Genomic DNA, 26,373 nt, shown 5'->3' on the forward strand with positions numbered 1-26,373 from the left:
GTAAGAATCAAAAAGAAGTCTTTATGCTAGCAGAACTTGAGTCTGAATGTTTATGCCTTTAGAATGCTCTCAGCACTTGGAATGTCAGAGGCATTCTCTTAAAAAAAATTGTAAAAAAGGGGTGAATTTTGGTGCACTTTCAGCTACAGTTTTGGAATCAGGTTGGAACAAACCAGACTAAAGAAAGTCCTTACTGAAATTTCATGGGGCTAAGCTTACAGGAGAACAGGCATGAGGTCTGGTTTGGGTGTAGATATGAAATCGAGAAGTTTTCAATGCCAGTATTTTGGGAAACATATTGTGCAGAGGAAAAGCTGTAAACTTATTTAAAGTACATTACCTGAGAGAAACTTTTCTGCATATCTTGATATGTATTTATTTATAATAGCATCTCAAAGCTACTACTCATAGACCAAAAGTGGTTTGTGCAGTTCATCCTTCTTGGCCTGGAAATCACACAGCTACAAAACAAATTTGCCTTCCTGACCTATTTTAAATCAATAGGACAAGTGTTATTCTATCAGGACGTGATGCCAGTTATAGCCCCATCATCTTCAGCTAGCAGCCATAGCTGGAAACTGCAGCTCCAGCACTTGATTCCTGACCATGAAAGTTTTAGTGGGTCCATTTCCTCGCTGGGCACATTTATCTCTATGGATCCAACAGGTGAACTGCTCAAACAACGGATGTACAGCGACTATTCTTCATGTATAATGAAACTCCTGTCACCAGCCGTGGATGTGTACTTGGAAAAACAAAACTAATGAATAAAGCTGAACTCAGTCAAGACCACAGAGAGAGTGACAGGTGGAGGAAAGCGTTGGTAGAACTCTCCAGTATGGTGAAATTTCCATTTATGGTGCAATTTCCATTTATGGTGCTTCCCAGCTTACATCCGGGATAGCTCAGCAATTCTGGAAAATTGCTTGAGAAAGAAGGAGCTTGACAGCAGAGTCTTGGAGACAGTGGAGTAGGAAGTCCATCTGTGTGGGAGACGGAGCCTTCCCAGGAGCCACCTCAAAACCAAGGGGTTCCTTGCAACTAGCAAACGATCGTAGCTAGGAAACTTCCAACATACACCAACAATATGCCGTCTTCAGACAAGTAAATAAGACTTTACCACAGCAAAAAACAGGGGAAGAGGATGGAAGAACAAGCAGTATGATAGGTAGGCATAATTACTTCATGCATCATGGAGAGTAGAGCAGGTAGACGCAGTGAAGAATATATGCAAGGGAGCAGAACAGGGGCCCATTCCACAGTCCTTGCCTATAGAAGGATCTATGAAGTTTTAAATGTATCCTTGCCCAAAGAGGTGGGAATCAACAACGGTTCGTGCAGAGCAGCTGAATCGCAACCCAGAAAATCATCAGGCCCAACAGCAGCTTAGTTTTGCAGTATTCAGATACATGTTTTGCAAAAGAACAGTATTGTCTTAAATTCAGAGAAACCAAAGTGGACAACTTAATTCTTTAAAAGCAAAAGAAAAAAAATATGAAATTTAAATGACTGGATTTTTATTTAATCCAATCTGACAGAGGGAGTTTTAAAAATAAATAAACCCTCCCTTGCAGTGTTTGAAACCGAAAGCTGCAGACTACAGACTCTGAACATAGAGGCAGCTTTGCAGAGAGAAATGTGAAGTGTGAAACAGAAACAGTTACACAGAGAAATATAAATTTGCTTCACTTTTGGGAAATTAGCACTGCTTCATGAAGTTCCATATAAATCAGAGTCCTTCTTGTGCCCTATATGCAATTTCTCTGGAATAACTGTTCATAAACTTCTCAAAATCCATCGTCAGAGGTCTGACCTGAAGCAGTTTATCTGTGAATCTACGAGCTGCTCTGGTGCAGCTGGAAAAGCTCGTGTGTCCCAGGAGAGGAAGAAACGCAATTCACAACCCTCACCAATTTTAGCTGCTGGAGAGTACGTGAGGTCTGTCAGGTGCCTGGAGGCAATTGCAACCTCTGCTGGAGGATTTCATGCAGCTTACAGCTCCTGTCAGACACCTGAAGGTAACAAGGATTTTCCTCACAAAGCCTCTCCTTACCATCTGATCTAGCTGCAATTCAACTTAGGAGGTCAAGCCCCAGCACCTGAGAAACCATAGACCTCTACCAACCCAGCAAAAACACTATCATGGTCCTTTGTGGAGCAAAGCAGCCCCAGCACAGAGCCCACTGGCAGCAGACATGCGTTTTCACCTTCACCCCCTTCAAAATCTCAATCATCTCACCAGGGATATTACCCAGTGGGATATTACGTAAGGGGAGGAAGGGAACGGTACAGGCAGCCCTGAAATTCTCAGTCTGCTAGAACAGAGTCATTGAAGATTCATATGAAACTTGAGGCAAAGCAAGTTTCATGGGGACATTTCATTAAAGGACCATCTTCAAAAGAAACAGTGAGGATCCTGGCAGCTGGAGGTTTCATGAAACTCTGTCACTCGTCAGATGTACATCTTAAAAGACTGATCAAGTGGTTTCAGTCCTTTGAGAAAACACCTTCATCTTCCATGCGACAGCTATTGAAAACTATCTTAGGAGAGTAAACTGTAGTAAACTATCCTAAGTACCTTTCCGTGTCAGGATAAAAACGAGTAAGATACCCTAAGTAACTGTCTGCTGATACACTGGGTTATTCTTTCTTTACATCTAAGAGAATATTAGGGGAGGAATTAATTAAAAATCCATTCTAAAGTAAGGAACTAGCCAGCCTGGCTCCTCTCCAAACTGTACTATCTTTACTACCACGCATCTCACGCAGGTTACTCCATCTTCTGCTATTTTCTCTAAGAACTACTAAACCAATAATACATGTGAGAGACTTGCGTAACATCATTCTTCAGCAGTAATCCAAAGGGAACTATATACCATGCTTTTGTTTTCCACCCAAGGAGGAGGAATGTTTCTTCTGCTTCTACCGTGATACGCAGGGCCTGGGCTTCAGGAGTCCCTGCACATTTCAGCTAGAGACACACTCCTGCAGCTGCCTTCTCTCTGCAGCAAGACACAGAAATACTCGCCATCTGAGCAAGACCAAACAGCCATCACAGACTCTACTCTCATGTCTGTAATTCGTATGCCTGTTTCTAAAGGGGAGCAGGGGGTGTATTTGGGTATTTGTAGGTGCCAATCACACTTTTGATTAGAAACAGGGTGGCGGCAGCTCATTAAGCAAGCAGGTGTCTTCTCAAAGAAGAGTTATTTAAAAAGAAGATGCTACACCATTGCCAGAGCAGCAGAACCTTCTCAGGGGCACGTGCAGCAATGCTCAACCTTTGAAGCTGAGAAAAAGAGCAAATGAAAATGAACTGGGGAAAAAAAAAAATAAAAAGATACATTTTCAGTTTTCCTGCTGTTAGTTATACCATGGAAATGCACTACAAATTTAAACCTTAGCATAACTCTAAACCTGCACATATTACCGAGAGAAAATGAGACCATACATTTCAGTCAGTAACACCAGAAAAATCAATTAAAAGAGCATACACAAAAAAAAAAAAAAAAAAAAAAAAAGCCAGACAGCTTTGGCCATGGAAAGTGAATGAAATAGGACTAGCAATGGCTGGAAACCCTGAGGGAGACAATGTGCGTTATCAGTCCTAGGTTGTTCTTTGCAACCGTAATCTTGCCCCAAAAGTAAACCATCCTACAAAGGCATTTTGCTCACTTTATAAATAAAAAACTTGCTACAAAACAGTGATGAAATCTCGTTTCTGTGTTACAACCTGGGTGAGAAAGCAGCTCTTCCTGCATCCTGGAGCCGAGCACACACCGTCTCATGCTTACCTTTCAAAAACAACAAACCCCGGTATCTGCATGTTGCGAGGCAATTCCAACGCATATGTCACCGCATGCATGTCTGCTTCGCCATCAGCATGTATGGCTCATCATCTGTCTGCTCTGAACAATAACTGTTAGGTTAGCAGCCTTTTCACTTGTAAATGTAAATATTGTATCTAGAACACAATATTTGAAATACAAAATACAGTGTTATTAAGACAGCGCTCACACATCAATTCTTGTGTGACTATAATTTGTGAAATGCCTTAGGAGGGGCTTATAAATAAAGTATAAGGTGTTATTATGAAATACATTTTAACCAAATGCACAGAAATGTCTCATTCCTATTGAAATCAATAGCAAAACTCCCACTAATTTCAGTTGTAAAAAGAGGAGACCCTTGGAAATTGCAGTGTTATGCTGAGCGATACATTACAGCAGATTTCAGTCTTCGTACGTAGTACAGCTCTAGAAGAAGAAAGGGGATGAAAATGGGTCTTAAAGGCTGTTCAGAGCATGCTGAAGATTTTCATTTCCCACCAATGCGGCTGGTAGCAGTGCCTGGCGAGGCAGCACGTCCCCACGCAGCCGCACACAAACCCCTTGTCCTGATGGGCACTGGGGCTGCTCCAGGGCTTAGCCTGGCCCCCAGCAAGCAACCGGGAGCTGGCACCAGTGCCGAGGCGTGGAAACCTCTGCACGCTCAGCCCTGCGCCCTAAACCACCCTGGGGAAACAGTTCTTGACAGGGCTGTGGACACAACGCACGGTGCAAGGCTGCCTGTAACCCGCAGAGCCCCCAGCACGCACAGCAGCAGCTCTTCAAGGCAAGCAACGCTCTGGGGACCACATGCCCTAACTTCTTCCCGATGTGCAGCCAGCCAGGGACTTTTCCCCACCGACCTCCTTCCATAGGGCACAATAACGAGCCAGTGAGCCAGAAATGCCTCCTCGCTGTGGCAGCCAGCTAGCCTGTCACCGAAATAAGCTCAAGGTTCATCTGCAAACGCAACTGCTTTACAGTGTTGCTGCGACTGCAGAGGTGCGGGGCTGTGAGTGGCTGCAAACCCCCCACCCCAGCATAGCCTGCCCTGTAAAACATTTCAGAAGGGGCAGAAAGAGCAGGCGATGGCTCCATGGGGGCCACCAGTGGCTCCAGCACAGGTGATGGGGCTGGGAAAGCCCAGGAAGGACAAGGAAAAGCAACAGGGAGCTGCTCTACCCACACACCGGCGCCTGCAGAAGCAGCAACTGCGGCACAAAAGCTCTCAGGGGAGGAAGGGAGGGGAAGCTCATTTCCATTCCTGGTTGAGCAGAAGTTGGCATTTAGGTAACAAGCTACATTAGTAGGTATAAACACACTAAGTGGCTATATAAATGCTGGATTTGTACCTGTAATTAGTTGTTCCCAGAATCGATTTGGCTATGCAAGAAGGGACCTGCCTATTGTGGTGTTTGCTACAATCTTTTCATATCTTATAAATATATAAAGTGCATGTCTGATAAAAATATATATAAATAAAAACACAAAAAAACCCAAATATGTTCCATTAATATTTTCCAATGGGTGGCTTCCAGGTAATTAAAACTACTTAGTACTGGTATAACGAATATACTTACAACTGATAAGTATCAATTAAGAAGAAAAATTGAAATCTTTTTTTTTTTGCACATTTTTCCTTGCTTCAGGCTCTTGATTTTATTAACTATTGTCTCATGCTTTGAGTGAAGCTGCTCTTTGTCCCTAAAGAATTCAGAGTTTACGTGCATTTAATCTCGTCTGCAGTATCACGACTACCTCAGCACCACAACTCTGCTACTCCAAGTTTACAATGAAGTGTTATCTGCAGTGACAAATATGCTGAAAGGAAAACATAACCAGCCTAGATAGTATCTTTGCTTTACAAAGGCTGCTTGTGATGCCTGCGCTTTCACTCAAAACTCCCTGCACATTGGCTTTTTAATCATGAGATCCCTTTTTCAGCACAGCATCGCAAGTAACAACTGCACCACAATGAACCAGCTTCATAGATATGGGAATGTTTAGATTTCCCTGCCAGTGACTAAAGGCCTTTAGCTTTCACTAGCCAGTCCCAGCTCGCATTGTTGTTGCCTGTTGATTTGTCTTCTCTCATTATTCCTTGACATGCAGCTCTCCACCCACGCCCACACTAACAACCCTCACACAAAGCGCATTGAGGTATTAACCAGGTTACAAGTTCAATGGAAAATTACACTAAGATTGTGCTGTGTGGCAATATAAAGGGATGGTATTCACTCTCCCAAAGAGCCTGTTAAAAACACAGCTGGGTTGGGGTTTTTCTCTTTTTAAGCATCCTAACAAAAACAATTTTTAGAAGTCAGGAATGTATATTTGTGTGCATATGTGTCTATAAGTCCTTTATGTATAATTACAACAGATAGACACAGGCGTGCATGGTGTCTCCACCACTGACTGGCACGATGTAAACTCCCCACTGGAAATTCTACTGGATTCTGGAGTTCATTTAGAGCATCCCCAGAAACCTGAGCTAAATAAATGACCTCCTCCTGCTCTCAGCTGCAATTAGATACGTGAACCTATCTTCTTTTTGTTAGCCCAAATTACAGGCTGGTAGAAGTGCTGGAAGTCAATAAAAACCTTTCTTAAAAATCCCTCCTTATTGAAAGCTGAAAATAAATTCAAAATAAAACTTAATGAGATTAACCTGACAGTAACAAAATTTGCAACACCACACTATAAGGTTAAAAAGAAAATAGTATAATAAAGGAAATACAAAGGCTTTGGCATGGTTTTTACAATCAACAATGGTTAATTTTGATATGTAGTTGTGAACAACTTCAAAACACTTAAGTTTAAAACTCTTGCAAGCACTTTTAATTGATTAGGAATGAATTCTAGATGCACAAAAATGATTGGACTGTGAACAGTAGTACAACTATATCTAAGAACAATTAACTCTTGCCGACCAAAAAGAAACGTATGATGCATGAAAATGTGTATAAAACATCTATAGAATATTCTTGTCAAATATAAATGAAATTAACTTTATTATAGAAATCATTCTGGGAGATTTCTAGGGAAGACAAATACTTACATTTCGACATAAAACAAATTGGATTATATCGAAGACACAATCTACCTTTTATCTATCAAACTCTTTTCTTCCTCGAAGTTCTCTCTTAACCCCTGTTTGCACATAGCTTCAGCCGTTAACAACCTTTGGAAATACCAACAGATATTTTTCTTACATAAATCTAGTGCGTATTGTTCCAGGTTTAATTATATGCAATGGAATGATACAAACTTGGAACATCAATCCATAATCTATGAACAGATTGGTAGAAGTATTCGATATATCTTGATAAAACTCTTAAATTCGTGGCAAAGCTTGTTGATCATGGCTTCTTTTTTTTTTCTTTTCTTTTTTTTTTAAACAACTTCATGACCAACACAGATCAAACATCCATCCAGTCTACATTGTTCTTTTTTTTCATTATAACATACAAATGCCCATTTACAAATAATACACCAAAATGAATAAAAGTTTGGATACCAAAATGAAGATTTGTTCCAACTGATATAATGCCTTCAGTGTACAAAGGTCCATGTGAAAGTCTTTTCCATGTGTTACAGCATAGGGCACAGTTGCAGTACAGAAGTACTCTGAGAGCCATTCTTCCTTTATAAAATACTGCTGAACATCCAACTGTTGTCCATATAGTCATTTACAGAATTAACACATGTTTTACTGTAATCTTGGCCAGTATTGAGACATATCAGGTTCACTGCCAGGAACTTGAACTGGAACTGACACTCCAGGGGAAATGAGACCTGAAAATTGAGGGGGAAATGGATATTTTAGTTTTTCTATGCATAGCACAATTTTTACTGTACAGTTTCACAGATTTGTGCTTGTATTCTGGTAAGGATTAATTCTTGCCATCTTCCAGCCTGCAGAATCAGTTTGGGGGGGGCAGTGGAAGTATATTTTAAAAACCTATGTGCATCTCACTGATTTTTTTGTTATAAATAAACTGTCGTGCTTTGCGATAAATGCCAGAGCCTTGTATCATCAATTGGGAATTCAGCCCAAAATACACTGAACATTTCTATTCTTTTAAAATATGTCTGCCTTGTTCCTGCTTATGCTGAAACATTTTTACCTTTTTTGCTTCCCCTCCCCCTTTTTTTTTACCCTGTTTTGCTTTCTTAATATTTCTACAGGTTACCTGCCTTTCTGATAACTTCAAATCTTTAGCAAAAAATAGGCTCTGACACAGACACAGTCAAAACACGCCCAGTCCTGCTAGTGTTTTCACATACAATTAATTTCACAGGTATGAGTAGCTCTGCTGAAATCTAATGTAGAAATAAATACTTCTTTAGAATTTAATTATACAGGGAAGATTTTGTGGGATGGGGGGCCTCGCTGAAGAACTTTCCACAGTACAACTATTCAAACACCGCTTCTGTTAATCTTTCATCTACCTCTTCAGCAGCAGATTAAAAATCAGACCTTCTACTCCAGCCTGCATGGTTATACATTTTTTTCTTCTGCTCAGTTCAGCAGCTTCTAAACCTGACAGAGTGATGGAGAGAGACTTCTCCCAGTGAACATGTGTGAAAAGCCAAATGACCGGAGAGAGGAATCCACGCTGTCAGAAAGAGGAGGGGAGCGCAGGGCCACTCACCTGTGGAAGTGGTGCCAGAGGTGCCCATCGGCTGGCTGTTCATGTGTGTCTGCATGTGAGGAGGGGTGTATGTATCATAGCTCCGTCCATTCACCGATGGACTGGTGGGCAGCATGCAAGAGTAGGAGGAGGTCTGGCTGGGTACCGGGGGCTATGGAAGCAAAGGACAAAACAGTGTTAAGTATCAGTCAAGGTAAACACCGCGTTACACTCTTCTGGACAGGTGTGCCAGCCCTCAGGAGCAGTGTGGACAAGCAAAAATTAATTTAAGTTTTAAATTTGGAGACCTAGATAGGGTACCTCCCTATTTAGGAGCTCAACTAAGCATCCTCTTCCCAGAGGTTTTTGGTCTACAGAAACAATGTGGATAGTCACCAGCATCTTTTCAGACACATTTGGTGAGCAGATCCCTACATCTAGATGCTAACAAAGGTGTTACATACATAAGCTAAGGAACCAAAGCGCTTGTTTGTGCTTATGTAGAAGAAACTACCTCCTGCTACATGCGCATTGCATCTGCAAGCACGTTACACACACATACAGACGATGTGTGGGTTTGGGGTGAGCAAGGCTCTGAAGGCATATGCGTGTGCGTTGGTCCCCCTTTCAGAGCCTCGGTCACCCCAAACCCATGCCAGCAGCATCCCAGAAGACCAGACATCTCCATTTACCTGAATTACATCCCCTAAAACCCTATCTGCCAGGGGAGAGAGCAGCTGGGGGCAGGGGGTGGGGACGGCACAGTGCCAGGAAGGGACCAAGCAGGGACATCTCCTGCTCTGAGATGCCACGGGAGCGAGGACCAGTGTAGTCCTGACCTGGGGAGGCAGGGTGAGCAATTCCTGCTCCAAGCACACGAGACTTAACACATCTGCACATATTGCCTTCGTCTGCACATCCCCAACACGCTGTTTCCAACAACAAAAAAAAAATTACAGCCTCGCTCGCTAAGCGCACACACTGCACTCCAGGAGAACCAGCAGTGCACCCCACATCCACAGGGAGATGCCAACAGTTCAGCCACCAAATCTCCTGCTCTGACATCATGTGGTCTTCATGGTGTGGTGGCCGTGTAGGCAGGACTTTCCAAAATGTCTCATACATGCCGCGTCCCTGCCCAGGTGCCCCTGTAGTGAATCAGGGGCCTCCTGTTTTCCCAAGGGTTGCCTTCTATATCAGCCTTTTGATCTTTTGTCATGTGCTCTCAGCCCACTGCCAGGAACAGCGCTGATGACCTCCAACGTCACGAAATAGCGACCTAGCCAACGTCATTCCTTTCCGCAGACTTGCGAGACTCTAACTTTATTTGGTTAATTTTGGTTCAGCAATTAGTAACATAGTAATTGCCGCAGCGAAGGAGTCAGGCTCTCTAATCTGCTTGCCTGTCTCCAGCAGTGGTCAATGCTGTGTGCCTCAGACAAAGCTGTAAAACTCCCATAATTGGCCAGCACCTTCCTAGGCCAACCCCACCATTAAAAAAGGAGGAATTTTGCATCTGAAAGGTCTATAGAAACAGACCCCAAAGGAATAGATTTCTTCCTAACCCAGCTGGTGATCAGCTAATGCTTTCAGGCATGAGGATTGACAGCTCTTGCAATTCTGGCTTAGCTGGCATAACCACTGATGCTAATCACATCCTTCCCTCTCTCAGGTGTTCCTAATGTGCTGCCATCACATTACCTACGCCAAGGAGGCTGGATCCCTCCAGCAGCTTATTCAGGCGGCTATTTCCACAATACTGCACCAGAGAGTTCCATAGGTTAACCATGGTGGGTTGTCAGGCTTTTCCAAGAGGAGTTTTTTCATCTCAGATTTGTTGCCTTATAATTTTAAGGACCTTTCTCTTTTAAAAAAGGAAATGGGCTTGTTGAGCACCAGGACTTATAGTGCATCTATATAGGGCATCTTTTCAGAGGCTAGAGAAGCTCTTAGTGCCAGTTTCCCTGCAGCATGGTTAGGGGTCAGTAACCCTCCCATCCTGGGGAGGAAAAACCCCTGCTCTCCCACATATCCTGGGGGCCACCGAGTCCCAAAGGGAGCATCGTGCCATGGTGGCGGCACCAGACTTACTTGCATAGGCAGGTTGTTGGCCATAGTGAAGCTAGGCATGGGCGGCAGCGCGCTGTACGTGTTCGTGAGCGCCGTGTCCGTTCTGCCCAACATGGAACCTGATGTGAAAGAGGAAACTATAATAGAATAGACAGATAGATGAACACATTAGTTGATCCACAATTACAATTGATGGTACAGTTTTAGAGTCTCCTTTTCCCAAGAGGATGGAGGAACGTGAATGGGTTGATGGCATTACCGGGGGTGGTCGGTTGCGGGATCGGCTGGTAAACGCTTGTGCTGAAACTACTACTGATGGGAATGTGGCTGGGAGTGTTGCTGGCTTGTCTTCGCTGGTTCCTCAGCTTCTCTTCCCTTCTCCACTTGGCCCTTCTGTTAGAAAACCACACCTGGAAACACAGCGTTTGAGAGACGTGAGTGACCTTACAAGGACTGGAGATGTGAAGCCTCCCCCACGTAACTCGGGGCCATGCTGACAGAAATCTGGCTTGCAGCGTAGCAAAACAGCGTGCAAAGCAACCCCCCAGCTGCTGCTGTTTTCCTAAAGGAGGAGGTGGGCAAATACCCGATCATAAATAGGGGCTGCCACGTGCTTTCAGAAGCCAGGAACAAGAAAATTAGGACAGTAAAAATAACGACAGTCATAGTTGCACGGCAGCTCAGTACCTGTATCCTTGCTTCAGGCAGGTCTATTTTAGCAGCTAGTCTTTCTCTTGCAAACACATCGGGATAGTGGGTCCTCTCAAATTCTGCAGAAGGAAACATCATTGCATTAGTTGCAAAGAGTTAACGTGGCCAACTGTAAATTGAGGGTCGTTCCTGCACTGCCTATGCTCTAAATGCTCTTAAGAGACATCACTGTAAAGGCAAAGCTGAGCTTTCTCTGTGTGTGTGTGTGTGTTAGGAAGGAGGACGTCGTGCCTGCTGGGGAATATCGCTAAGGGGATAGACAGGCTCGGGTGCATCTTTCAAGAAGCAGTGAGGGCTTCTGCCTCTGCTGAGGGGGTCCCCAAGGCAGCTCTGACCCTGTCACCAAGAAGTAAAATGGCATGTCAGTAAATAACAGCGGAAAATAAGAACAAAGATCCGGAGTGGGTCAGAGGCGAGGTGCGCCCAGGCCGGTCAGGGAAAAGGGCACCTGCTCCCAGCCCCGGGCAGCGGCAGCGCTGCGGACAGGGAGCGAGTGTGGGGGCAGGCGCAGAGGGCTGCTGCCAGCCCCAGCTGCTTCCTCTCGCCTTCCCAGCGTACAGCAATGTGGCCTGGTTGGGGACGCAGCACAGTCAACAGGAGGAGATTTATCTCCCCTAAGAGGAGCCTGGGGTGTGGGGGTGATGTTTGGGTATGATCTGTGCCCTGGCTACGCTCCCTTGGAAAACCTCTTAACAGCTTTTCGGCGGATACCACAGCCACCGATGAATATTTGGAGCTCAACAAATAAAAGAGCATGCAGGGAGCCATGGACTTAAAATATATACATACATATAAGGCACGTGAATGCCATGTTTCCACTCAGCTCTTAATACAGCCAGAGCAGATTTTGCTTTTTGCTTTTCTCTCCCGCTTCAGCCATAGGAAAATATCACTCACCTTTCTCAAGGGCTTCGATTTGCTCTTGGGTAAAGGATGTCCTGTTTCTCTGCAGCTTTCTTTTCAGCTGGAGCCTCATTTGGGCCTCGTCTGAATCTTCTCCATTAGAGCTGATGGAGTTAGTGTTCTCCCCTCCTCCCTCCTGTTGCGGGCAGCCATCTGCGGAACCAAGAGTCAGAAAGTAAAACTCAGGTACTTGGTTTAAGATCCCTATCAGAGAAATAACTCGATTAGAAACATGTTCAGCCACGTTTGCTGACACCCTGCCTTAAAAACATCTCGGGTATCAAAGCAACAACGCACCAACGACACGGGTAACACAGAAACGTTTCACTTTCCAGCATTATCATAAACAACAGAGATGAGGAATTACAATCACCTGGCCTTAATTTTATTTTGTTTTTCCTCTGGAACAGAGCCCACATAAAAATACTCCACCCTGAAAGTGATTCTACGAATCGCTGCTGAAGTGCCACGGCAGTCTCCTCTGTCTGCTGCATTTATTTACCTATGGCTATATTTAAAATAGTTATGTTCAGTATTTCAGATTATCTATAATCAGTAATTCCTATCTAATCAATTAGAAGTTGATAGGTTTGCAGAAAATGCTATTAAGAAACCAAACCAAGCTTGTAATCTTTTTTAAAAAATATTTATCCAGTTTTTATTTGAATTCTGCACAGTCAATTTCATTTTAAAGGTTGTGAATTTAGAAGTGCCTGCATTGTTCTGCAGTTTTATTCAACTATTGTATGAGTGTGCATTGCCTTGACACCTATTACTGAGCACAGCTGTAATTATATCATCACCAAGAACAGGCTATAATTGCTGAAAATGGAATTTTATATTTAGATAAAAGGACTGTCCATTCTTTGTAATGTGTTGCACCGGAGAAAAGTAAGATTTCTTTTAAAATTTTAACATGTAATTTTAAAAGAAATAGTAGCGAGTTCACTAACTAGCTAAACACGCTGCTCTGCAGCTGAACGTTTGGCACATCATTTAAACGGCACGTTTTTAATTAGGGCATTTCCAGCACTTTTTAACGTAATTTCTGCCACGAAACAAGGGAAAGTCGCAGCCCGCTCCCCTTCGGGGCGGTGACCGGGCTGCGGGGCGGCTTTGCGGGGCTTTGCGGGAGCCCCGGGGCCGGGGGAGGTGGGGACGGAGGTTGCCGTCGAGGCAGAGAAGTCCCCGTCCCCAAGTTAGCTCTCCTTCTCTTTTCAAAGCAGATTTTTTTTTTTTTGAGGCGTTTTGATGTCTCGTAAAAAGGGGGAGACGGGATGAGGGACGCATGGGCTGCTTATGCTAATTCCCTCGGAAAGCTACGCCAAAAAAAAAAAAAAAATAGCGACGCTCCCGCGACATCCTTTAAATATTGTGGGAAATCAACTTTAAAGTAATATCATTTATAATCGGCGGACAATGGCCCCGGCCTTCAAAGCTTCGGGGGGGATTGTGACGGGATCTGGTGGGGACCCTTTCAAGCACTTTGAAATGTTTTAAAACCCGCACTCTTCTCCCCCATTTAGAGCCCGGGATTCCGCCGCCGCGGTCACCATATGTGCGGCCGCAGCCCCATTGAGGCGGCCGGCGGCGGGTGAATAGCCGGGGCCGGGGGGGGCGCTGCCTTTCAGGGGGTGAAACAAAAGCCCCCCACCCCCCCCCACCCCGGTCCCGGGGAGCCGCGGCGGAGGGGCAGCCGCCCTGCCCAGCGCTGGTGGCAGCGCCGGGGGCCGCCGCCTCACCTCCGCCACCGCCCTCATCCATCACTGTCCGCGGCGGCACCCACCGCGGGGGCCGCCCAGAGGCGGCGGGGATGGCCGCGCTGCCCTAGAGCCCTTCCCAGGGACGGTGTCCACCCCCCCCTCCGCTTCTTATTGAACTTTTGAAGCCGCATCTTCTGCAAACCCCGCCGCGGCGCGCTCCCCAGCTCCCCCCAAACCTTTAAGCCAGCCTAAACTTTCACCTACAGTTAAACTCTCTTATTACTATTTAAAACGCGGCGGATAATTAAGATATCGTCCTTTTAGAAGCCCCCTCCCTTCTTTTCTTTTTTTTTTCTCTTTTTTTTTTTCCCCTAAAAGGCACCATCTCAATAGGGCTGTTCCACCTTCCAGACCTAATCCGTAAGAAAGCGAGTGAATGTCCGTCCCTATTATCCTATAGCCAGACCATCTGACGCTGGGTATAGGATTTGTTTCCTAGAAAAAAAAAAAAAAAAAAAAAAAGGTGGGGGGGGTGAAGACGCTGGGAAATAAAATCATTCCTTAGTTTCTTAGTGTCTTAATCAGTGAGGCGGAAAACAAGCAAAAAAAGATAGCAAACCAATTGCGGCACCTCTCAGCTATAGAGCAGGGATCAAAACATTGTAGCATCTGTTGAAAGAGAAAGTGTCTAAATCCTATAGAAGGCTTTAGTGTTGTAAGAGAGGGAGGGGGAAAAAAAAAAGAAAAAAAAAGATAAGAAACAGTGTCTCGGTGATCCCTAAAACCACTAAATCACTGGAGAATTTCTCCCGGATAGAGATGTCTCTTTTTGTTCTGTCAGCCCTCATGTATCCATTATTTTATTCACTGCTGCATGGCGTTTATCAGATTGAGACCATATTTGTACCCCTCTGAGACCTAACCTCGCCTTATGCTTTTTGAGTAATGGACTCTTAAAATCCAGTAACATACCCCTGCAAGGGAAAAACATTAGAGGGAGCATGAATATTCCAGAGGAAATCCATTTTATTAATTTTAATTTTGCCATGCGGGTGTTTTAAGTGCCTGCCTGTCCCCCCCCTCGCCTCCCCTGCCCAGGCAGCAGCGCACCCCGCTCCGCACCCCGCCGCACCCCTTTATTTCGATTGCAATTTGGGAGAAGGCTCCGGGGGGTCCGCGCTCCCTCGCGGAAACTGCGCTCACCACAACAAGCCCCCAAACAGCTCCAAGGACACCCACCCACCCCCAGGCACAGGCACCTCTGCAGCCCCAGGTGCGCCCGCCCCGCATCCGCGCACCCTGCGCGGAGCAGGGACCAGGGAGCGCTGCTTTGCGGAGACGGGGCGCGCCCTAAATTTCTCCATTGAACACCTTTCCTTTAATAAATAAATAAATGAATGAATGGATAAATCACTAAATAAAGCACAATTCAGCGGGAACGGGTTGGTCCCGGAGGTTCGGGGCGGAAAGAGCGCGTCCCTCCGCGGTTTGGCTGCCGGGTGCGGGGCAGAGAGGGGAGGACGAGGAGTCCCGGAGCATCCTCGGAGCAGCCCCAGCCCGGCCCTGAGCCCCGGAGGGAGGGAGAAACGAGCCGGCGGCTGCAGGGTCCGTCCCGTCTCCGAAGGGGCAAAACAGAATTTTAAAAACCCGAACTAACGAAAAAAACACCAAAGTGGGGGTGAAGGGAAGCGAGGGCTCCGCTCTATCTTTCTAGTGTCCTTCATAGATTGTTTTCTTCTCTTAAAACTGACATGTCTAATTGGCAAGCGGTGCCATATCGTGTCCAGAGGTCTCCTGTGGAACATTTCTACAGCTGTCTCCTTCAACTAGACGCTTATTCATGTCGCCTTAATGAGAAACAAAACGATCTCTAATGAGCAATTACATAGCGACAGAATTGTTCCCATAACAAATTCTTGCGTGTGACAGAAACATCCTTTGTACCAGATATTCCGCACACTGTTACCGATTTTTTTTTCCTTGCGGGGTGAAAACAAAAAGCAGGTTGTTGTATATAGACACCTCTTCTAAAGGAATGACCACAGCCAGGGAGAGCCGAGCCTCAACAGAGCCCGCATTCAAAAAGAAGCCATTAACCATCTTAAGTATGTAACGTAACATCCCATTATCCTTCATATTATCCCCTTGTCATTCCTACAACAAATACCTATTAATCTTCAGGATAAACAGTTTCCTATATTTACAAAGTTGTTTCAGGTCAATTGAGGAGGAACTATAATCAGCCCCACGGAGATAAGTTACCGATCCCCGAGCTCCGCGGACCCCGGCGCGGGGAGCAGGAGCCGCAATTCCCGGGAGCGGCCCCGGATCCTTCCCGGCTGCTCGGGCAGCGGCTGCTCCCGCCGATCCCGGCCGCGCAACCTCCCGGGGAAGAGACGGGAGGGATGCTCTGAGAAAACCCCCCCTCCGCGCAGCCGTCGGGGAGACGGAGACCCGCGCCGGGGCCACCTCCGCCAGGCGAGTCCAAGCCAAGCGGGGTCGCCCAGGGCTTGGAGGGGCCGAGGGGCCGTCGCTTACCTTGCGCGGGCTGCCCGGGGACCGAGGTGCCGGGGTACCAGCCGGGCCGGGTGCCCCACGTCCCCGTCTGCCCGTTGAGCATCCTTAGCTTGTCGTACATCCCGTCGGCTCCCATCTGTTGCTTTTCGCTAGCCAGGTTGCGTAGGACTCTGTTTATCGACGACACCTGGAAGGCAAAGGACAGGAAAGGCAATGGTAGTGCGGTAGCGCGCTCCCCGCCGGCCACCCGCGCAACCCCCGCGCAAACCCCGCGCGCTGCCCAGCGGCTCGACCTGGGGTGCAAGTCAGGGCTTCCCCGAGCGCCGGCTGCGCGCTGCGGCCGCCCCGACCCGCGTACTGCTGGTGGTGGTGCAAACAAACAAACAAACCACGGGGAAAAAGAGGAAAAGAAAAAAAAAACCAAAAAAAAAAGAAAGAAAGAAAAAAAAGCGCCCCAAACCCCAACCCTGCAAAACGAGAGTGATGGCTTCGACTGATGCTTCGCAGTCCTGAGGCGCCAGGCGCAGGGGTGACCCGCATTTTTTTTATTTTTTTTTTCCCCTCCTTAAAGGCATTTGTCAGATTCTGTATGAAAAAATGCGTCTGACCCTGCCACATGCAAATGATGTGAACCTGCTATCCTCTCATCTGATATCAAAACAAAGGAAGCAGAGGCTCGCTACGGCTACCCAGCATCGCACACAGCACACAGGAAGGGTTTTTTTCCATGAACTTACACTGGGTATATTATCGTTGGTACAGACCCCCTCTGATAGTAATCTGTCTCGAATCTCCCACGCAAAGATGGAGGGGCACTCTCGTTTATACTGTGCTATTTTGCTTACAACTTCTGGAGTCGCTACTCTCGGTTTACTACCTCCGATTGCCCTGGGTCTGATGGAGCCAGTTTCGTAATACCTGCCCAAAATTTTACTCACACATCCATTCGACACCTGGATAGGGAAGCGGACAGAAAATCACATTATTAATGATTTCAAGACAAAAATAAAATTGTTTAAGTATGCATTAAACAATGACAAGCTTACGTTTTGATTGTCCAGCACTTGGACTTTTGCATCTGCATGGGTCTATAACACAAAAATATACCTTAAATGGTATGAGAACTTACTTAGAGAGTCTTTTTTTTTTTCTTTAAAAAAACTACATTCGTGGCCCTACCCTCTACAAAAGTGATACTTTAAAAACATTCGGAAGAAAAAAAAATCTGTTCAAAACGTAATTCTTTTAGTATTAATGTTAAAATACGCCTTAAATGCGAACAATAGCTACGCCAGACCAGTCGCCATCGTCCTCACTGCTCTTAGACAGAGTTCTTGCGGGGGACAGGGTGAGTGAGGGGTTATCAAGACCTACATTTACAATGTACCCCTGAGCTGTGCCAGATCGCGTTAGTGTCTGTAAAGACAGATTCCGGGCTATAACACAGTGGCTTTGAGGGGTTATCATTTTTTTTTCACTTTTTGGAAGAAAAGAAGAAAAAAAAAAAGTAAAAATAAAAAAAAAGCAGTAAGCCACGCCAAATGCATAGAAATCTCACAAAATCATAAGGGGGGGGAGGGAAGGAGAGGAAACAAATTATGTAGAGCCATATAACTCAGGTTACTACAGCGAACTAACTGTAACGAGAGAGCAGGTTATCACCGGGTGGAGATAAAGGGGAACAATAAAAAAAAAAAAGGGGAAAAAAAAGAAAATGTAAAGATTTTTAGAGATATATATAAATACGCGTCGAAAGGTCTATTTGCAGCAGAATCGAGATAAGCAGCTGGATGGTTTTATTAGGCTGGAAGGCGGGTGGTGGCGGTGCCGGTGGGTGGGGGGGTGCGGGGGGGGTCGGCAATTAGCGCCCTGGCGGAGGGCAGCGCGGCTCTGGAGCGGAGCGCTGGGAGGACGGGGGGCGCCGCCGCCTTCACCTGCAGGATCCGGGAGATGTCGCAGGGCCGGGCGCCGCTGTGAGCGAGTTCCACGATCTTCTGCCGCGTGGAGTCGGGCAGCGGCCTCCCGTTGACGAACACCCCGCCGAGCTGGTTCACGCCGCTGTGACCTGCGGGAAGCACAGCGCCCACCATAGCACCCTGCGCTCCGCACCCGCGCAAAACCCGCGCCCCGACGCTCCGCTCCAGCCCCGGCGCCTTCCCTCCCGATGCTCCCGGGATCCCCCGCACTCTCCATCGCCGCAAAACCCTCCAACCCAGCCCAAAAGCCCAGAATATTCCAGGCTGCATCGCCTTGGGTTGCTCCCTTGCTTTGCTCTTTTTTTTTTTTTTTCTCCCCATGAAGAAGAAAAAAAAAAAAAAAACAAAAACAAAACCACGACCCCAAACCCAACCGAGCCTGCCTGCATCCGCACAGCCAAAAGCAAAGCGAGAGGCTGCCTCGCCAGTGCCCAACCTGAAGCTCCAGGCTTTGGAGGAGAAAGTCTCCCTGGAGAAGCTCCGCTCTACGCGCGCTCCGCTCTCCTCTCTTTGGAGCCTCCTGATAAATTGACTCCAAGAGCCCAGGCTTCTTAGCAATAAATAAGCTCCAAATATAGAAGAGGGGGAAAATATGATGAGCCTCTCTGACATTTGTCTTTAAAATAAAACTAGCTGCACGTCAAGTTTGAGCTTAATTTCTGGAAATAGGCGGAAGTCGCCCCGGATCATGCATGGAAGGCTAATTGAAAAGATCAGTTGGAGCACTTGTGGCAGGCGTGTCACTTTATGACAGTCCTCTGCTTTTGAAAATTGCATCGTCACGACAAATAGTAGCATGATAAAACGACCCTTTCTGTCCGCATTTGGATATCACTCAGACTAGATTGAACTCTACTCGCTCTCCCTCCGAGGGAGGCTGCGGCTGGAGGTAGCCGGGGGCTCTGCGCGGACACAACCGAGGGGGCGCGCTCCCCGCGCACTCGATTCGAAGTGACATCGGGGCTGGGGAATTTGCCGCCCCGGCCCAGCAGCCCGACCTGCGCTTCCCACCGCGGGGAGAGCAGCCTCCGCGTCCATCCCCGCCTGTGCCCCCGGGGGGGGCGGCCGGGGGGCGCAGGTCCTCGGCATCTCCCCCCCCGCCCCTCCATCCCCGTCCCCATCCAGCATCTCCCCTGTGCCCCCTGCCCGGTCCCCGTTTCGGGGGAGGGGGGGGACGCGCATCGACATAAAAAATGGCAGCGGGGGAAAGCAAAATCAAAGTTTCACTTAAAAGGTTAAGCCTTAATCATTATATAATTTCCCTGGAGAGCGGTGTAGATCTCGCCCAGTGGCAATGATTATGCGCCTTGTATTCTATTGCTAGTCATCTAATAGGAAAACATATGGTGTCAATTTGGATGCTCTGCACCATATACACCCAGGAGTTATTAACACAAAGCCTGAAGAGCCCGCCGCGACCTTTAAACAAAATAAAGGCTTCACCCGAATGATATCTTTTCTGCGTTTTGCTGTGGCGATCCCAAACGGCCGAGTGAAGGCATTTCCCCCATTACCATAAACCCTCGGCAGCCACGGCCAAGGGCAGCCGCTGCCGTCCCTGCGAGGAGCAGGTAATTCCCTCCCTGGGCTGCCGAGCCTCCTATTTTCTCGGGATAAATGCAAATACACCGCACGGACACGCACGCAGCAGCCCCACGCAAAAAAAAAAAAAAAAAAAAAAAAAAATTAAAAATCCAACCAGCTCCACCCGAGATTTTCTGAGAAACGCCCCGAATCGGTGTTTTTCCCTGATGTTCTTCGCACGGGGATGACAACTTAGTAAGCGGCTTGGCTGGAGGGTGATAAAGGAAGGGATCCGCGCATCCCCGGCGGGGTCCTGGTGCAGCGCCGGGGTGGAGGCCGACCAACCCGCGCAAAAGTCGCGCAACTCTGCCTGCGCTCCTCCCTGCAACTCCACGTGGAAGATAAGCGCATCCCGCCGCGCAGGAGCCCCGCGGGGTTGCGCGACCTCGCAAAATCGCGGCCGGCCGCGATTTTGCGAGGTCGCGCAACCCCGCGGGGCTCCTGCGCGGAGCTCACCCCGAGGAAGATCCGCATCCCGAGGAGATGGGGCCCTGCTCGGGCTTGGCTGGGACCTCCCCCCGGTCCCCTCGACCTCCTCTCAGCCCCTTCCACCAGAACGCAAGTTGAGGCCGCTCCTCGCCAGCTACCGCCCCGCATGCGGGTCCCTGCGCCCCCGAGAAAGCCCCTTCGCGGCGCGCAGGCTCTTAAACGACATCAGCGACCACATCAAGCGAAAAAAATTAATATATATATATGTATACATAGGCAAAAAAAAAAAGATTTGCTAAACCACAAAAGGCATCGGAACCGGGAAACAAATAAACGCTGGAAAGAAGTAAAACCTGGAAGTGGTGGGGGAAAAAGCCGCTGTGGCTTTTTCCTACTCAATTCCCACTGCGGAGCAGGTAGGGACACACGCCAGGACCTGCGCCACGAAGCCGGTGGCCTGGGAGCCGTGAGAGCGCCGCCGGCCCCTTCCCCGCTCCCCGCGCCCCGACGGGGCGGGCAGCGCTCCCGGCCGCGCAGGGGCCACCGCGCCCCGCGGAGCCACCTCCCCTTCCCCCGCCCCGGAGCGAGCCCCGGGTCCCGGGGTCGCCTGCCCGCTCCTGCGCGCCCGCGGCCGCGAAGGGGCGCGGAGTCACTTACTGTTCTGCATGTTGGGCTGATAGAGCAGTATCCCACGGGGCTCGCCTATAGCAGTCTATCAGTGATAAAATAGGCGTTAATCAGGGGAGGTAGTGCACACGGTTAAGCTGCAGAGAGGCTAATATCTCACAGGCTTTACTTTGTTATCCCTAGGCGTCTCGCCCCGATTAGTTTAAGGATTTGTGGGCTTTAATACCTCAAGGCGAAAATGTACATGTGTATCCCTAACGCGAAAAAAAGAAAAATTAAGGAAAGCAACCCGCCAAGTGGATTCTCGTTTTAATTGCATGCAGGTGGCGTATTGCCGCGTCGTTAGTGCCCTTCGCTGAGGTCTGAGGTGTCTTAAGAGGAGCGACAACAATCACAAAGAGAGTCCGAAGTCATGTTTTTAAACTTGCCTGAAAGCGGGGTGGACTGTCCTCTCATACAATTTAGGGACTCGCACATCTGCGTGTCACTAGTTAAAGTCTTCCCTCTAGGACAAAGCAGAAGAAGTACATTAAAAAAGTGCGGAGCGGCGCCGGGAAGGTGTGCGGGGGGAGCGGGACGGGCGGCGCTGCGCGGGGGCTGCGCGGGGGCTGCGCGGGGATGGGAGGGCGAGGGGGGGCCCTCCGCCGGCTGCCCTGCCTGCTGGGAGCGGGGCTCCATTTTTTACCTCCGGGTATTTCCTCGAGTTATTTATTTTTTCCCCCTTTTCCCCGCGGCACTAGCAACTTTTTTCCTCCCCTAAACTCCCCGTCTCGTGATTAACTTCTTTTTTGGTCTTTAGATCTTCCCCTTTTTCACTGTACTGTGACACACGCTGTCTACCTCGCCTCACTGCTTTAAAAAGTAAGAACAGGAGGGGGTGAGAACTGTTAAACAAAGCCTACAGAAAGCGAACAATGGCCTCCATTCTGCTCCTCTACCCAAACCCCGAGTGCAGAAACCCAGGCTCCTTAACCGGCCGCGCAGCTTCCCAACTCAACGGACCAACAACCCTCCAACTTACAAAGAGCAGAGAAACAAGCCCCTTCTCCCTTCATTAGTGCCTGCCTTGACCCAGCGCCTGGACAGTCCCCAACGCCTTTTTTTCCAGCCCCCCCCCCCACCCCGTTCCCTCCCTCCCTCCTTCCCCTGCTCCCTCTCTCCTCCTCTCGCCACCTTCCCTCCCTCCTTCCCTCTTCTCTTCTCCCCCCCCCCCCGCCCCCCGGGCCACTTATTTATTTATTTATGCGTCCCCATGTATTTATTCGAAATCGTCGCGGGTGAAAATGGAAAAGTAATTTCTCGTTATAAATATCTGGCGGTAATTGTGTTACTGGTGCGAGTTGTTAGGGGTTGTAAAAAGATACAACAGCTCAGTGGGGTGCTCAATTGGGGAGGGACAATTACAATAAAGAGCCCATTCAAGGGGGTTGCTAAAAAAAAGGAGGTAAAATAATGAAATAGTCGCAGCCTTCATTTTCTCTCCCTTTTTTTCCGCCTAAAAATACTCATTCTCTTTCTTTTGCGCCCATAATGAATATTAATTTTACTCTTCCTGCATATGACGGAGAATTCAAAGAGGCACGTTTCCCCATTCAGGACTAGCCACGGTATAATTTATTAAGTAGCTTTTAGTAATCTCAAATCCATAAAAATAAACATCAAACAAGTACTTTCTCGCAGCATGAAGACTTTAACTGGTAAATATTTACTGCTCTTTGGAGAGCTACCTGATTAGCAGCAGAGCAAGCTGCACTGTACTTCAATGGGGACGTGGCGATATCTCCTTCAAGCTGAACTGAACGTGAAGCCTCCCCTTTAATACACCGAACACGTCTGCATAGACACACACCGAACGAGAAACCCACTTCTTCAGACACAATTTCCTCACATATTTCACGCGCAACTAATAAACGCGGGGCCTACGGGGTTAAAGAAGCCATCCAGCAAGCCACCATTAAACTTCCAGCCCTTCAGCTCTGCCAGCGCGGACCTCAGAAATGACAATGAGTGGGTTTAAAAGAAAGGGGGGGGGGGGGGAAGAATGAGGAAAAAAAAAAAAAAGCCAGGAAACAAAACAAAGCCAAACCCCAAACACAGCCGAAAGCGTTTTACAATAGAGGGTGAGGGTAGCCAAGTGGCTTCAGCAAGGTAAGAAGAGGTGTGGGGCTGCGGTTCTGCTCAGCGAGTCTCTAACGCCTCCGGCAAGAGGCCCGGCAGCCCCGGGCCCGCATCCCCAAGCAAAATGATCGTGAAATCGCTCTCTCCTGCCGGAACCCGAATTGGCCGCTTCCCTGCGGGGCCCCGCACCCCGGGCTGCGGGACACGGGCGGCTCCCGAGCCAGGGAGGGGGATGCCGAGTCCTAATAGGCCCGGCCTCAGCTGCCAGTCGGTTTTTAATCTCAAAATCCTGATATCGTCTGACCGCGGGTAGCATCCCCCCCACCCTCCGGCGAAACCGTAATTGGACATTAAGATGACAAAGTTTCGCGTTCTCGGGGCAAACGAGCGAAAGATAAAACCGAATCGGTTCGCGATTACGCGTCGGTAAAGGTCAGCAGCTATAAACATTTATTGTCAAGGGCCACTTTTATTATTTTATGTCCCTAAGATGGAGAAGATGCGGTCACTTTTCTTCTCCAGGACCTTGTTGTCGTTTTCCTTTGCCAGGTACATTTAATCGTTCGAGAAACTTTGTTTTTAAACTTCCCAGAAATTATTCCTGCTCTGCCCGTCCCTGGAACACCTCCGTGCAAAGCGTTACAAGGTTAAATTCAAATCCAGATTTTTCCCAGTTGCACTTGCGAGGGGAAAAAGAATCAAGTTTATTGTTGCACTTCCCAGGAGCAAATCTTTTTTTTTTTTTCCCCTTTGCACGGCGAAGATTTTACAACTTCTTTAAAAAAAAAAAAAAACGTTTGCTTTAGTGGGTGATCGCAGGACGGGGGGAGCAAAGGGGTGAGAATGAGGCTGTTGCAGAAATAAGCGAGATTGGGATTTTTAAAAGAAAAAAAAGATATCGATTAAAAAAGGCACCAAAAAATGCCAGTGCGGGCCCGGGGATCGGCCCGAGGGGGGCGGCGGCTCGGGTGGCTCCGCGCCCCCGGCGCTTCTCCCGCACCAGAGCTGGGAAAGTTGCCGGCACTAGGGACAAGTTGGGAAGATCCCCGGGTGGCTGATTAGAGCTGACAGCCCTTCAGCTCCGCTCAGCTCCCCGCCTGTACCGCGCCTGGGAGCTGACTTGGCCTAGGATGTGATTTATTATTTTTTTTTTCTCCTCTTCCACGCAACTCTCCCGCCTGCTCGTTCCCTTTTTTCTTTTCTTTTCTTTTCCTCTTTTTTTTTTTTTTCCGCCGCGATCACGGGTGATCTTTCCCTCCCGGAGACCGAGGGAGCACAAAGCAGAGGCCGTGGACGGGGCCACCCCCGGGGCAGGAGGCGCCGCTTCCCTCCCTCCCTTCTTCCCTCCCTCCCGTGGGGCCGGAGCCCGGACGGGTCGGGGCCGTTCCCGGTGCCCCGGGCGGCCACCTCGACCCCGGGACGGCCCCGGCCCTGTTCGGGATCCGGCCCTACGAGCCGGGGAACCGGCAGCATCGGCAACGCCGGCGCTCGTGGTCTCCCCTTGCCCAGCAAAGGCTGCGTGGGAATTGCTGCTGCTGGTGTTGGCACTGCTTTCCGAGTCAGATGCTTTAGCTTTTCCAGAGGACACGGGCTTATGTGAAAGGCAGAAAGTTTGTGAGCTCCTGGGCTGGAAAGTTCCCTGGGAAGCTCTCCGGAATGCAAATGGGAATACGAGAGAGAGAGAAAGAGAGGAGGAGAGAGCGAGCGAGCGAGCCCTGCCTAAATATTAAAATGCGAGGAGGGAAAAGTTGGGAGAAGAAATGAGCAGACTCACCTTTATGAGGCATCCTGTCTTGTTGTCAAAGCTCCTGTCAATAGTTTAAGAGCGCACTGATTTGAAATGATGGTGCTTTAAAAAGAGTTGCCAGCAAAATAGTTTTTCTCCACTGAAGCTGCTGGTTGTGTGATCTTGAATTCCTGGGAAGGAGACAGAGATTGACAATAAAATGGGCTGTCAGTGACTGGAGAGCGAGAGATAAAAGAGTGTGTGAGTGAAGTGGGGAGAGAGAGACAGAGCACACCTATGCTGATTGGTGATGGTTCAAGTGTATTAATGTATGTGCGCCTTGGTCTCTCTGCCTCGCCTCCACTGCTCTTCACTGGCCCATTAGCAAAGCCTGACCTCTGTCATCATCTTCCAGCAAAACACTTCCTCCCTGCGCCTTAACCAGAGCGGGAAATGCGGCTGAGCCGGGGCTGGCTTTTCAAACCCACTAATCACTCCGCAACATGCAAATGCTCCCCTCGCTCCCACACAAAATATTGCTTTATGCAAAGCCACGGCAGCGCCTCCCCGCCGCCGATTGGCCGCCGGGGCCCCCGGCACGGCTCAATTGGCCCAGCCGTTTGAATATGAATGCGCTGGGCCCGGCTCCCCGGTTCCCGGCTCCCCGGTTCCCGGCTCCGTACCCGCCGCCTCCGAGCCGAGCCGAGCCTCCCCCGGGCCGCGGGGACCGCAGCCTCGTCAGGTCGGGCTGGGGGGGGAGGGGGTGGGGGGGGGTGATGGGGGGAGGGAGAAAGGGGGGGAGGAGGAGGAGGAGGAGGAGGGAGGGGGGGGAAAGGTCAATTTGCATTTAAACAGTTCGCTCCCGTCCGACAATGGAGATAAGGGGAAAATAACATTCAAATGGTAAAGACATAAATATTTGGGAGACAGGCGCTTTGTCAGCGGTGAATCGGCCGGAGCTCTCCCCCCTCTTCCCGGCTCCCAGCGAGGGAGTTGGAAGCTCTGCCCGGCCGGGAAAGAGCAGAGCAAATACCCCATTTACTTTGTGTATTGAGGGCTCTTGTGAAAGGCCCTGAAGAGTCCTTTACCAAACACTCACAAACTTCTCCCACGTGCCGTTTGTTGACTAGGGGCTGCCGGGCTGGGTTGTTGGTTTGTTTTGTTTTTTTTTTTTAAGACACCACGGAGGAGCTGGAGAAGGGGAGGGGTTGTGGGGGGGAGGTTGTCCCGCAGGCTGATGCGGGGCCGGGCAGTGCCACCGCTTTGTGCCCGGTCGCTAAAGGGGCTTCTCTCCCCACCCCAGCCCCCGCCTCCTTTTCCGAAGGGAGCCCCTTCACTCGCTGCCAGTAACTCAAGGGGGAAAGTAAGTAAATGACTTCGCTGCTCTGACCACACACCACAAGTACATTTGTTGAATGCCGGACTATTAAGACACACCTCAGTAAACTCTAAAGCAACCCCTCAGCGCATGCATTTAAGGTTACACTGGGAGCACCAGTCCGAGCTCAGGGTGTCCCAATCGGTTATGGCGAGTGGGCTGGGGGGCTG

At 48.7% G+C, this 26,373-nt stretch overlaps 2 protein-coding genes across 12 annotated transcripts in view; one reads left to right on the forward strand and one right to left on the reverse strand.

The window, feature by feature from the left end:
* ELP4 (elongator acetyltransferase complex subunit 4) overlaps positions 1 to 10,348 on the forward strand; it is a 162,497-nt gene extending 152,149 nt beyond the window's left edge. The window contains exon 10 of the mRNA XM_069857486.1: positions 10,134 to 10,348. Coding sequence (XP_069713587.1) covers positions 10,134 to 10,241 — 108 coding nt within the window. The 3' untranslated portion in view covers positions 10,242 to 10,348. The remainder of the gene's footprint in view (positions 1 to 10,133) is intronic.
* Positions 7,399 to 25,353, reverse strand: PAX6 (paired box 6). 11 transcript variants are annotated; one of them, XM_069857474.1, is made up of 14 exons: positions 25,222 to 25,353; positions 24,874 to 25,016; positions 21,410 to 21,486; positions 21,012 to 21,066; positions 18,300 to 18,430; positions 17,412 to 17,453; positions 17,103 to 17,318; positions 16,387 to 16,552; positions 12,140 to 12,298; positions 11,219 to 11,301; positions 10,791 to 10,941; positions 10,553 to 10,668; positions 8,483 to 8,633; positions 7,399 to 7,622 (listed from the first exon to the last, which is right to left on the reverse strand). In XM_069857474.1, the coding sequence occupies exons 4-14, from the start codon at positions 21,019 to 21,021 to the stop codon at positions 7,537 to 7,539; spliced, it is 1,311 nt and encodes a 436-aa protein (XP_069713575.1). In that variant the 5' UTR covers positions 21,022 to 21,066; positions 21,410 to 21,486; positions 24,874 to 25,016; positions 25,222 to 25,353; the 3' UTR covers positions 7,399 to 7,536. The 11 variants fall into 11 exon arrangements, with proteins under 11 accessions (XP_069713575.1, XP_069713581.1, XP_069713577.1 ...); XM_069857480.1 differs by having other exon boundaries at positions 10,553 to 10,650; positions 17,304 to 17,318; positions 25,121 to 25,330; XM_069857476.1 differs by having other exon boundaries at positions 10,553 to 10,650; positions 25,121 to 25,330.
* Positions 25,354 to 26,373: the final 1,020 nt, after the last annotated feature.

This window comes from Phaenicophaeus curvirostris, chromosome 5 (assembly GCF_032191515.1).
Source record: "Phaenicophaeus curvirostris isolate KB17595 chromosome 5, BPBGC_Pcur_1.0, whole genome shotgun sequence".
Lineage (NCBI taxonomy): Eukaryota > Metazoa > Chordata > Aves > Cuculiformes > Cuculidae > Phaenicophaeus > Phaenicophaeus curvirostris.

Excerpts from the sequence above, each read along its gene's own strand:
- PAX6 (XM_069857484.1), bottom strand. The coding sequence starts at position 18,953 with ATGTCAGAGAGGCTCATCATATTTTCCCCCTCTTCTATATTTGGAGCT. Across the intron at positions 17,454-18,299 it reads ACATCTCCCGGATCCTGCAG|ACCCATGCAGATGCAAAAGT; the intron begins GTGAAGGCGGCG and ends TTTGTGTTATAG. Across the intron at positions 16,553-17,102 it reads CCAACGATAATATACCCAGT|GTGTCGTCGATAAACAGAGT; the intron begins GTAAGTTCATGG and ends TTTGCCTTCCAG.